The sequence below is a fragment of the Battus philenor genome, unplaced genomic scaffold, assembly GCF_028537555.1.
Source record: "Battus philenor isolate CCGP_79_NKW_IND1 unplaced genomic scaffold, ilBatPhil1.0.hap1 SCAF_19, whole genome shotgun sequence".
Lineage (NCBI taxonomy): Eukaryota > Metazoa > Arthropoda > Insecta > Lepidoptera > Papilionidae > Battus > Battus philenor.
Genome location: NW_027181681.1, coordinates 2,323,297 through 2,336,749, shown reverse-complemented (window position 1 = coordinate 2,336,749; position 13,453 = coordinate 2,323,297). Strand labels below are relative to the sequence as shown.

Below are 13,453 nucleotides of genomic sequence, written 5' to 3'. Positions count from 1 at the left end.
TCAATCCTCGTTGAATCTCGTAGGGAACTCCCAGGTATAGCCATCTCCACAACTTAAACGACGGTGAGCTTGTGAGGTCTTGAGTGAGAGACAGCGTTTAAATACAGTATATCATCACTGGTAACACATATAGGTTGTTAGCTTTCGTAACGTGGTGATGAATATTGGATGGGACGTCTTAATTATTACATTAATTCAGTATCTTGATTTGTGCACCTCTTTTACATATCTTTTCTTGTTAAATCTCCGTCAGGTCACCCATTCTGTTGTAATAAATATGTGCTTCCAGTGCAAATCTATCTATATTTCACTCTGATACATACGTGCTGTCTCTTATCACCATAGTCTGCATGAAAAGTTGTAAACTTTGCCGAGTCACCATCACCTTCATCATGTCAGCTGTTTGACGTCCACTGCAAGAAATAGGCCTCCTCGATGTCTGGTCTTGCACTGCCCGCCTCCAGCGACTCCTCGCAAACTTGACTGTGTCGTCGATCCATCTAGTAGAAAGCCTATATACACCGCGTCCACCGTCGGTTGCAGTTCCACTACCGTTTCCGACGGGCAATACTTGGAACTACAATGGTAACCTCGGTTCTTCTGCTCATTTCTGAATTGGTCTCGCATCTATAAGCATAGCCCTTTCCATAGCTCTGTGTATTTAGTATTAACTAACGTTATTAACATTAAATAGCTCTGCTTATTTTTTAATGTCATTAAAATAGATTGGCGTGGCCTGATGAGAACCAGTACTGTCACCCCAACATGTGTGATATGGCAGACACACCTTCACAGTTCATATGCTAGTGATATTGATATATACTCGTGCTCTCTCGTATCTTTCAATCGATTTCGTTCTTATTTCGAAATTATTGAGTACATACAATACAATTTAAACCATAATATAAATACATAAACAAACGTAATATAAATATATAAACCATAGACTTTCATCATCCCTGTTTAGTAATGTTTTTTCATTGTTTAACTATAAATCATTAAAAATTCTCAGTGAGATAGTTATAAGGTAACATCTGTAACTATTTTTATATTTCTAAGCTTCCAAGTTCGTACTTTCTTACTGCCTTTTGTTACTGTTTATCTCCAATAAAGTAAATAAATATATAAAATAAACTTGTCAGGTCTAAATTTTACAAGCTTATATTAAAAATTTAGATTTTAAAATCTCTAAAAAGGTTTTATAAGGTGAAAAATGTTTCGAAACATTTTGATAGATGTGTAGTATACATAAATACTGATGCGTGTAATAGGCTAGTTGTTTATGCGAGTGCAGTTTAAAATTATCATATAATATGTCACGGCTCCGCCGTATAGCAAACCGCCGGGGTCGATAGCCGACCGGGGCATGCTGCCATCAATAGATCAGACGATGCTCACACATTATACCTTATTGATAAATTAAAATAGACATATGTAATGTCTAATGACGAAATGAGAATTATACAGACATAATTTTTTTGTTTTGCAATATATGTTATTAACAAATAAAAAATTAGGGTTGATCGAAGAGGCGTGAAAATTTAGGGTTGCATGTAGTTTTGTATACTGTATCATAAAAAAGTAAAGACAAAAAATATTGTCTAAAAAATAAAAAAATAGGGGTGGACCACCCTTAACATTTAGGGGGATGAAAAATAGATGTCCGATTCTCCGCCCTGGCCGATATGCGCGCTGCGATTCACGAAAATCGGTCGAGCCGTTTCGGAGGAGTTCAATCACGCACACCGTGACACGAGAGTTTTATAAATTAGATATATTTTATATGATAACTTTACATCGATAAATGTGTTCAGTCCGACCAATTCGACTTATTTACCACATCCATAAGTGTATCATATGATACTTTATTTATGAATAAATGGTGACAGAACATTAACAGACGTCTTTGTTAAGTTTGTCGGAAGACGCTGAATGTAACTTCTTATGTAAATATATGGGGGAGGCCTATCTTCAGCAGTGGACGTCATGCTGCTAATATGATAACAATACCGGATGGACTAGCAGCGGTAGAAGTCTCAGACTTATGATCGTTGGTCGCGGGTTCGATTTGTATTAATTATATAGAATTGCCACTGCACAAGTTTCCAGATGATGGGTAGCAGCGTTCTCTACGTATTATACCACATTGCTATCGTCAACACGCCTACAAAGCGTGGCGATTATGGTGTACCCTCTCTATCTATGCATTGTAGTGGACATCTATCGTCTGAAAAGAGACCCAAAGCTTCAAGAACTCAATGAGTTGCAGCAGAACGAGATCTTTCTGGTGTCTTCATACAAGCTATATATTTTTGACAGCGCGTGGTTTACAAGATGCTTGTAGCCCATAGACAGCGATTCCTTATCAAAAATATGATCTATAGAACGGCTGTTCACTATTCAAGGACAATAATGTCAAACGACTCTTGTCTTCAAGTCATCTGTATTCTTGTTCTTGTCTATATATAAATTGATTCAAAATAAAAAGGATATATTTTTCAAAAAGGCTTTTATTTGATTTTTTAAAAATTTCAATTACTTAATTTCTTATATCACTTATTATTCTAATTAAAAAGTTGAGTTATCGTTATCACTTCTACCTTAAGACCTTTTTCTTTGAACGTAAGCCTATCCCGTAGATTTTTTTTTAGACCGGTCTGTTTCCGCAGCATTTAATAGATGAATATTATAAAGAAACTAAATACGTACATGAAACACTAAATTATTTATGAAAACCGTAATAATTTATGACCTAACAATGCCCAAAAGCATCACCTATTCCGAATATTGATCTTTGTAATAAACTATTAAAATTATATTAAAATTAAAAAATTAAGTTAAAATAATGTAACAAGCTAGTGTGGCGGCGCGTTTTATTTTCGTCGAACTATGTTTTGAATATAGCTTGTATTGGTGTCTCTGAATATCTAAATACCCTGTGACTTACTGCACGTTATAAAGTATAATTAATGCATTTATTAACTAGGTTTGCGCGCAGTCCAGGTGACTGTTGAAATAATGTCTCAGGGACCTCGCCTTGAGCTGTTACTTTATATAATAGCCAGATTAGTAATACAAGTTAAGGGGACTATAAGGTACCTCTATCATTTTAAGTTCGAATCAAGATACAAGATTTCCAAACTTAACTATAACTTGGCCGGTTGAATAGCGTAGTGTAACTTAGTCTTGATTTTATTAATGTAGTGTTCATTTCTAGAAAGTGGATTAAATAGACCACAAAAAATGTATAATTTATAGTTTGTAATATGTGTAATAGACCAGTTTATAGAACCAAACAAAAAAAGGTTCCCTGTTCTTAGAAGAGTCGTCTGTAAACACCCGAGGGTTTTTTTAATCAATTATTCACTTAAACATCCTTAAATTGTTATATGATTTTTTTATTAGTTTCCATTTTTTTTTTCAATATAATACACAATGGAAATGTTTCTTATAAGCAAACTAATCATACGTAACAAAACATAATTTACTGATATCAGATTCAAGAATAGTCCTCAACGTATACAGTAAAAAATGGTATAATTAGTTGTAATAACGTATAAAATATGCAGAACAAATGGCCGCTGGTCTCTAAAGTTCTGGAGTGGAGACCACAGACCGGCATGCGAGAGGACGAAGGACTTTCAACTACAAGGTGGACGGACCTCAACGTCATCAATGTCTTCGGAAGAAGCAGATTAAAGGCCTATTTCGAGGGGACCTATTAGAAATCTATGGGGAACGCCTATGTCCACCAGTGGACGTTCTCCAGCTTAAATAATGAGGAGTAGTAATGGTGGTTTTATTTCCGTATTCTTTCAGTCAAAGGAGAAAATGACCAGAGGCGTGCGACGCGGTTGTGTCAGACTGCGGGCCGCCGTCATCGGTATCGATGACGAAGACGACTCCACCTTCACCATCACCGTCGATCACAAAACCTTTCACTTTCAGGTCAGTACACTTTATTTTAAACCTTTTGTGCAGTAATTTGCAGTGGAAAAGGTTTTGTTTGATTTACACCCACTAAATTAACCAAGACTTTACTTCTTCGTCGTAAAGTTAAAGTTCACGAGAATTATTTAAACTTCGGGATTGTCGCCAAAATTGATAATCAGCTTTGTACTGTCGAAATTTAAGGGCCGTTGGCGAAGTCCGGTAGAAAAAATTGATTTATCGGTTTTCTATTCGAAAGCAAATGCAAAATAGAAGTAGCTTTTTTTATTACTTCTAATTGGTATCGCTAGTTTTTTTTTCCACAATATTTATTTTTCGCTTAAACTAAACGCAGACAGTCGGGAGAGGGTTGTCGCTATTTGATACGGATCTTTCTTCTCCCAGCTGCGAGGCATGACAGCGTTTTATAATTTTTTACAATTTTTCTTACACAATTTTTTCTTATGTGTAAATACAGCTAAAATTTATACATATTAACAATACAATTTGGAATACTCACTTATATATTATTTGCTACATTATTTTATTTGAAGCCGTTGCCCAAGCGCTACAGACTGTAATAGAAGTAGCTAGTAGGCAGCGCAACACCGGTCATCGTGATGATCTTTAGGGTAGGTCTTGGGCCTTAAATCCTTGACATGTGATATGATGATAAAGCAATTTCACAACGCGATCACGTCGTATAGATAAAGTTGAAAATCACATAGAAAATGTTGGTTGGATGGCAAAGACAATGTCATAAAGCACTTCACGCGATATCTAGGGAAAGTCGATAGGCGTTTTATTTGGTATTGGAATGCGAGGGATGGGTCGCACGTTCGAGTGCGGCCGGACGGCGTAACTCTTGACGTCTTGAATCATCTCGTATCAATCACTTTCTCTCGCGAATCCGGTTGCGGAAATCGGAATGTATGGAATGTCGGTTTCTTTTTAACTAATTTTTAAGATTAAGAAGTCACCTCTAATTATATTAATGTGGACGATCATCATCATATCAGCTGATATACGTTCACTGTGTTCACCACCCCCCCTCAAGGACCAGCTCTGCCCGCGACCTTTGCAATGAGAGTATCTAATCATAAGTTACATATTATTGTAAGAAACTTGTTATTACGTACTAGACCAAAAAGCTATATCACACAAATTTTAGGTTCGAAAAAAGTTCTGGGCGGCTTATGTGGTCTTTTGTTTTTGGTTTCTCAACTTGTTTATATAATGCTTGACATTTATCTTCACAAAATGTAAGATTATGATGAAATTTAGTGTGTTATTTTTTTATTTTTTTTTGTTATCAATCATGTAAAAATCATTAAACCAAGTTGTAATAACATTTATTTAGTAATATACTATTCATTTTAAAGTTAAAACTAATAAACGGAAGGTTTAAGATATCTCGCGGAACTTATTAGATGTGCGTACATAGAGACCCATGAAGGATTTATTAACTTTTTGAACGCAATATTTAAGCTTTATGAGTTTCCTTTTATTTTATATATTTATCATGTATCTGTCACTATTTTTCATATAATATTTTAAATTATGGCGCATAAATAATATGTTATCAAAAATGTATTGCGTAGCAGCCATTAGAATACCAATCTCTTTTAAAACGTCTCATGGAGCTACCCAGAGATAGAAAAGTACCTATGGTTAATTTTTTTGGTTTCGGTAGCCCGGAGGCTTTTATAGCTTCATCGGAACTGAGTTCAAGAAGCGGAAGGGTCCGTGAACTTAATAAAACAAAAGATGTATTACAGCTGTAGGAAGCCATTCCCACGTATTATAGCGCTCTATCCGAGTAGAGCTGTGTAGTGTTTATGTTGTGTATGTAGCTTGGGACGGGAGCGTGGATCACAGGCGAGCCGAAGGAGATATCCGGCTCCAACCTCGGTTCGCCCAAGCTGTTCGCGGTTAGGGAGCTGGCTGCTATCCCCAAAACACGAATTACTTATGATATTTATATATATATATGTATATATATACATAGGACACAAAATAAAATGGAGTAAAAATACGAAGTGTAATTTTGTCATTGCTTACACCGCACCATTGCAGACGAATGTAAAAATAGATACCTAATTAATACTTACATAGTTTAAGTAAACATCCTATATATTCCGAATAATGGAAGGGTTTTCCCGGAATAAAATGGTTAATGAAAGGTTGTCTGCAGGCACGTGACGGGGCAGAGCGCGAGCGATGGGTTCGAGCACTGGAGGAGACGATCGCGCGGCACGGGAGGAGGGAGCGCTGGTCACGTAGTGTACCTGCTCCAGCGCACCGCCACGGTGACCTGGAGCGTCGCGTTGCAGAAGCTGATGCCTACCTCCAGATCATGATCGACCTCGTCTCGGTAACTACTATACACGCATCTAACGCAAACACCTTTCAAAGTACAGGCCGTACTGATCAACGCTGTCCAGAGTAAAATCATATATTTTCGGATTTTTCTAGAACGTAGTGTGAATATAGCAAGCATTTTGAATCAAACTCGCCAGTCTCATTTTAGTACACTAATATACAGTATGTGACTAAAATATATGGCTTTAGTTCAATAATCAACAGGCACAGCGTGGGACGTCCCACCAGCTGGACAAACGATCTTGTAAAGATCTTTGGAAGTCACTAGATGCAGCTTCCAACCGCTTCCAACCAGCCATGCTTAAGTTCTATGGTGGAGCCTAACGTCCAGCGATGGATATATTTAAAACGTTTAAAATTTAAAGCATGATATTAACAAAATGAGACAAAAAAATATTCACAATATTCCAGCGACGTCGCTACGGTTGGAGATCCTAATCAGTTTGTCTCAAAAACTTGTAAATTCTTTTATCGGATTGAATGCATCAATATTTAACTTAAAAAAGATTGTTAATGCAAAACCAATTGCAAAAGTCCAAGTTTACTTTAAAAAATAACTTGATCCATTTTTTGAAGCTTCATTTTATTGTCTATGACTAACATTTTCATATGTAATTGGTCATTTGATTTTAATTTCTATCAATTTAAGTAGAATTGAATGTACATAACCAGCGACAACATTGTGGTTAAAAATCTTGTATAAAATAACGCCATCTACTGACAAAATTATTAAATGTATACAGCGCCATCTATGTACTGTTTAGTTACATTTCAGATATATTGACAATACAGTTGTCATTCAAGTTGTTTTTTGGTCAAATTTGACAGTAACAATGTGTTTTGAATAATATACATTTACAAATACAATCAGTGAACTACACTTTTATTAGTTTATTTTTACTTTTTAGAAAATGGGCTTGCGCGTTTCGGAACTAGCTGACCCGCAAGAGAAGAGCAAGGGTCAAGTGATTTTAGATCATTCCAACGTAAGTATTACGGCAATTAAACATTAATTGCATGTTTATTATTTATCTTATTATTCCATCCACTTTAAACTCTATGGTTGATATACAAAGTGCAAGATTTGGTCAAGAATTAAAATGATTTATTATAATTATAATTCTGTGTGATAGTGAATTTCTCGCTGACTCGATAACTTGAGATTATTTCTGAGCATTAAATCTGCCCTTTGTAACTGGTTCAGGTAAATATAAATATTGCCTTATTTAAAAAATCTAAAGTAATTATTTTTCTTAGCAAAATATCACGGAATATAATATTATTATTCTGGTGGTTGAAAAGTTTGCGATAGGCCGCCTAGAAATATATTATCAACCTCTCTATATTTTTTCTGAGATCCTGAGATTATCCTATGTTTCATTATGAAACAGAAACATGGACGATAAAAGAGAACGAAAGAGCATTGATGCCTTAGATATATTTTGATGGAGAAGAAAGTTGATTATATCGTAGAAGCTCAAGATCAAGCATCGCCTGTTGGCATACATATATTGGCAATCCTAACGTGCTTTGCCTGCGTTATGTGAAACTACGACGAAGATAAGGAGAGACTTGTTGTCTAAGGCGAATGGATTAAGATCCAGAGGTCGCACTGCATTGCGACTTATGGATAGTTCTTCGGATATCTTGAACAACCGGAATTCCTTATGAAATTAAACACCAAAAAGATGGCGATATTAAGCGCCTTCAATGATGTGTCACCTCAACTTTTCTAAAGCAACTCTGTTAAAGTTTCATACAGTTTTTTGTTCACAGGTAATGTTGGATAATATCAAACATTCCATAGTGCTGCTGCAAATTGCTAAGGTAATGTTCATTCATGGTTTTTTTTAACGTAATTCTCACGCCAATTATTATTTCACTATCCTCCGCCGGGATCACAAATCACTTTAACGACTATTATATCATGTAGGTTTAGTTTAAATTTAGAATACATAAGGTCCATTTGCGAGTACTGGTTAAAATGAGTCGAAAACCATAACTTAACATGATTTCTTTTGATATTGAATTAAAATTACTGTGAATTAAGGTAAATTATTAAAGTGACATCTAGTATTAAATAAAGAATTAAATATTTCTCACTCGCGCCATCTATGAATGCAGTAAAAATGTTCAAGTTGTACGACAGACATTGCAGTGTATTGGCTGTTTTATGACCAATCCTGTAATATAAGCCACGAGGGATTTAAACACGCCCTGGTATGAGAAAAGCCCCCAAGAAGAAAGACAACATTGTGTAAATGAAAATTACAGTAGTGTTAAAAAACATGTTTATTGTAGTAGTACTATACTAATGAATGTGATTCAAGTCTTGATTATTTTTGTTGACAGAACACCGTGAATCCCGTGAATGGGGTGTACCAGGGTCCAACCAGCTCCTCTCAAATGCTCAACAAAGAAGGTAACATTGCAAAATATGAATCGACTTATGTTCTCGTAGTTAAACTACTTATAAAATAAGTAGGCGGATGTTATCAACGAGTGACATCCCATGGCGAGGTTTCCTCGTGGGGGCCCGAGAACTTAGTCACTCCATCGTCTAAGGGGTTTAAGATCTAAAGAGCGTCTTAATCTGATGAAACTGAAATGTTTAACGCCCTGAGACAAGGCTCCCCAGGGAGCCCTAGAGATTAGCTATCTTAAAAGAGGTTTTAGGGTAAGCGCCATCTGTGCTCTGCTCTCTCGAACTCCCGGAATACAAATGTCACTTGGGCAACAGTTCAAGAAAGTGCGACAGTGTGAAACTGGTCCAAAAAAACATTTAAAAGTAGTTTAATTCTAACATATTCGTTTTTCTATTGGTTTGAGAGAGATAAGAATGTATTCACATGCAGCAGTTTTTTGTACGGCGATCTGTTATTGTTAGCTAAAGAAAGTGACAACTTGAAACGTGAACTCTCTTTCTGAGCCTCATTGGCAAGCTCGCAGTCGGTCAGCTATAAAGAGCGTTGTTATATATATGTCTCCCTCTTTCTCTCTCTTATTATCTACGACAAAGAATCAGAAATGAGAATACTCGTAGACGAACGAGAGTAACAGACATAGCCTAACGGATTGGCAAGTTGAAGATGAGATCAGTGAGATGGTAATGCGTAGACCACCACGGACCAGCCATCGCAGCGTAGTAGTTCCGCCCACGTGGTGGACAGTCGACCTTCTTAAATTCGTCGGATGATGCTGGATGCTGGCCAGTTCCGACCGGTCCTGTTGGGAATCTATAGAATATGGAGGAGGGTTATGCGGTGAACGTCTATGGTTGAAATAATGATGATGGTCATTGCAGCTTTTATGTTGTTGCAGGCGAGGACCTGTCACCAAGAGTGGAGATTGGCGCGGAGTGTCGCGAGCTGGTGACACCTTCGCTTCCGTTGACGCCTCTCGAACACATCGACGCACCCAGTATGAACTTTTTTTATCGTCATAGAATTCATACATAGTGACTGTACTGTCGTAAATAGATAGATGCTTAATGTAATTTAAATGAACAATGTTAGCACAGTGGTAGAATACAAGAGAAGAATTACCACTGCTTATGAATAACTTTTCAGAGGATAAGCAGCTACATCCTCTGCATACCATAATATTACACTGGGAGCTCCAACCCGCCAGCCAGGCGTGCAATAAAGTGCACCACCCGCCAGCCCGCTGATAAATGTGCATGCGGCAAACAATGCGAATCACACAACCGCCACCGCCAAATTACTCAACACCTGTTTCACCTCTCCACGAGGCATCTTCAGGAGTTATGTTATACCGATTAGTGCCACACACAGAGTCAAAGTCAAAGTCTCTGTGTTCGTGCACTTTGTTGCACGACTACCATTGCATGTGCGGAAGTGGCTAAATATTGGTCCCTTTCTTACGTAGTATAGAATTATCCCCCCCCCCCCCGTAATTTAAGACGAAAAATAAACAGCAACAGGTGATCATCTCCATTATTACTTTCACTGTTCTGATGATGAATTTTTTAACTGTCATTTCGATGATGGAAACTGCTTTGGTATAATATATGCGAAAAATTTATGAATAATTTTGTTATTACTTTCTTCATGTCAGCCGATGGACTACCTCTGCAAGGCACAAACCTCCTATACATGTTGCTATATTTACAGGTGTTGCAACGACTTGCCACCTTAACTATGTTGTCTGTACACCTAGTGGAAGTGACCATGCCGCGTCTACTTGCTCGTGGTCGTCACCTTTCGGCTCCAACAGCCGTCGATGATGATGATGTTGCCTGACTACTACTTGTTTCCTGTACCTCCTTAAAAAAATTTATAAATCTAACCTTCGATCTACAAATGTAGTTCTCAATGACAAGGTTATCAATGTTCATCTATTTTTTTAAATACTTCCCTTCACTACTTTTTTTAAGAACTTCCTCCTACGCACATTCAATAGACTTCACATCAAGATGCTGATGTCATTTCAATGTAGAGAAGCTGGATGGACCTATTAAAGCATACCTAGGCGCATAGATAGCTCTTAACCCGTGTTATTCTTGCATCGATCCACACATGATCATCAAAATAATTTCTTCCGTTGACCAGGACAAGCGATGTCTCTGCTAGTTCCGGATACATCGTACTCCTCCTCCGAGGGTGAAGACGACTTTTTCGACGCTGACGACGAGCCTGCCGGGACGATACAGCCTGCGCCCAGGTTAGTGCTGCTTTGCTACCGAACAAACCTATATTATGCTATTGTATGCTTGTTTCGTTTCTGTCAAATTCAGCATCTACAGGCAGCTGGTGATTTTCTTTCTGGCATTTTTTCTAATTTAAAATTAAGGAGATTTTTATATACCAACTAGCTGATCCCGCAAACGTTGTTTTGCAAAAAAAATTAAAGTTTTTAATTAACAAATGTAAAATAAGGGTTGATCGTAGAGGGGTGAAAATTTAGGTTTGTATGTATTTTTGTATGCTGTATCATAATAAAATAAAAACCAAAAAAATTGTCTAAAAAAATTAAAAATTAAATTTAGGGGTGGACCACCCTTATCACTTAGGGGTATGGAAAATAGATAGTAGCCGATTCTCAGACATACTGAATACGCATGTAAAATTTGGTATAAATCGGTCAAGCCGTTTCGGAGGAGTTCAAGTTCGAACACCGTGACACGAGAATTTTATATATTAGATTTATTAGACCATTCATGTTTTCTACGGATAAACCAGTAATAGCCTGTTACGTAAATGGTTTAATGAAGCTCGTAATTGTAAACGACTATTACGATGTAATTGAAAAGTGAAAAAATTCAATTAGAATCGTAAGAGCGAAAATTATATTATTCGCGAGGAAAACGTTAGCTACTTTTTTAGATTTTTACGAATATATTTACGGTGATATCTTATTACCATAATCTGTTTTAATGAATCGATCACAAACTAAACCAATGTGACTCGAAAAAAATAAAAAAAATATTGCGGTGTAGAAGTTTGCAGAAATGTACGCATGAATAATATCGTATTGCAAACATACTGATGATGGTCAAATTCAAATTTCGCACGGCTTACATCGTAACATACTCTAAAAAAACGTTTATATTTAATTTCAGTGAAATCTGTTTTTTGTTATAACTTAGATAATTTTCAAAATATATAAACAGAAGTTAAATACATGGGTGCAGAAAAAAGTAGCTTTGATTTGGTATATAAATAACCCTTGTAAGTTGAACATGATGGAAGTTATTAAAGAAATTAAGTTTTTAATTTCTCCTGTAAGATTTAATTTTTGAGATTACGAGTTTATTGGATGCGAGGAACGGTTTCCACTTTAAAAATTTAGTTTGTACCGGTGGACCACCTGCAGCTATATTACTATCATGTTTAGAAAACTCGACAGATATATAAAGATTGAACTATGGAATTTTGAGTTGTGGTTCCAACCACGAATTAACACATTAAAAACGTCTCACGAGTTTTCTCGTGGTTCGTGTTCCCTCTGTTACAGATGAACCACGAAATGACATGTGTTTTCTGCACGCTGTCTTATATGTCACTTACTTTGGTAATTGTGATTGTATTTAAGTGTTTACATGAACAGATAATGTATTAAACTTGATGGATAAATCCTTGGTCTGACTACTATCTAACAAGGACTAGTGATAGCTCGCCTTCCTCTCATTCCCACCGGAAGAAACGATCTTATTGGTGGAATCCGTACAACGTTACGCTTTAAAAAATTACTAAAAACTACGCTGAAATTTAAGAGCATCTTTTTTTACAAATTGTGGGCGTGGAACCCACAAAGAGGCAGATTGGGAAACACTGGTCAAGATGAATATCCGAAATCTTATTTCTTCGGTCAAACAGTAATTATCGTTAAAGCCGTAAGACGTCCACCATTGGATATAGTCCATATATTTCCAGTAAGAAATATGCAACCTGTGTTTTCCGGTCGCCCTAATAAGGTCACACTGTGGGTGGACCTTCATTCTAGAACATTAAGACCTCAGCGGCTATCGTTTCCGAGCGCTATGTATACTGCTCATTGCCTATTTTTCTATAAAAAACAATTTGTTTGTCTAAGAATCTCTTCGCTTCCATTGGGAAAAATCCCGATAGTAGTTCTTTCCGTGGCTTTTGGCGGAAGCGCAGAATGAAACAAGTTTCCCTGCCGTAAATCACTGGTAGAATATAGTCTCTTAAATAGAATGTAAGATATTGTGACGGACGAAAAAAAAAAAAATAGTCAAATCAAGGTATCAAAACAAAAAGAGATAGAACGTGTGGTCCACGAAAACACAGTGTTACATTCTAATACCAATTTTTTATATATAACCATGCTGATCATAAATATTACGTGAAACCAGCACAACCAAGGAGTCATATTGTCTATTATTAATTGAAACGACTTGTTCACATTCATAGAACAGACTAAAAAGATATTTATTATTATTGCAGTCATACATAAGTTTACATAGCTTATACTAGATGTCGCTAACAGTACTTTATATGAGCTACATATTATTTTGATATACAATTAATATCTATAACTATATCGTACGAATCTTAAAACATATATAGGATGATTGCTAATAGATGTAAAAGTTTTAAAGGGATGAGTATATTACTTATTTATAAGCATAAAGCAATGTTAGGTTAAAGATTATACA

The 13,453-nt window shown here is 36.4% G+C and overlaps 1 protein-coding gene across 2 annotated transcripts in view; it reads left to right on the top strand.

Annotated features, from left to right (window-relative positions):
• Nucleotides 1-13,453, top strand: part of LOC137921291 (oxysterol-binding protein-related protein 9) — a 91,382-nt gene that overhangs the window by 23,774 nt on the left and 54,155 nt on the right. Inside the window, exons 2-8 of one of the 2 annotated variants that reach the window (XM_068763957.1) lie at nucleotides 3,820-3,948; nucleotides 6,125-6,304; nucleotides 7,221-7,298; nucleotides 8,089-8,139; nucleotides 8,665-8,734; nucleotides 9,634-9,732; nucleotides 10,884-10,995. In XM_068763957.1, the coding sequence (XP_068620058.1) occupies nucleotides 3,820-3,948; nucleotides 6,125-6,304; nucleotides 7,221-7,298; nucleotides 8,089-8,139; nucleotides 8,665-8,734; nucleotides 9,634-9,732; nucleotides 10,884-10,995 (719 nt within the window). The remainder of the gene's footprint in view (nucleotides 1-3,819; nucleotides 3,949-6,124; nucleotides 6,305-7,220; nucleotides 7,299-8,088; nucleotides 8,140-8,664; nucleotides 8,735-9,633; nucleotides 9,733-10,883; nucleotides 10,996-13,453) is intronic. The other variant, XM_068763958.1, reaches the window with a different exon arrangement.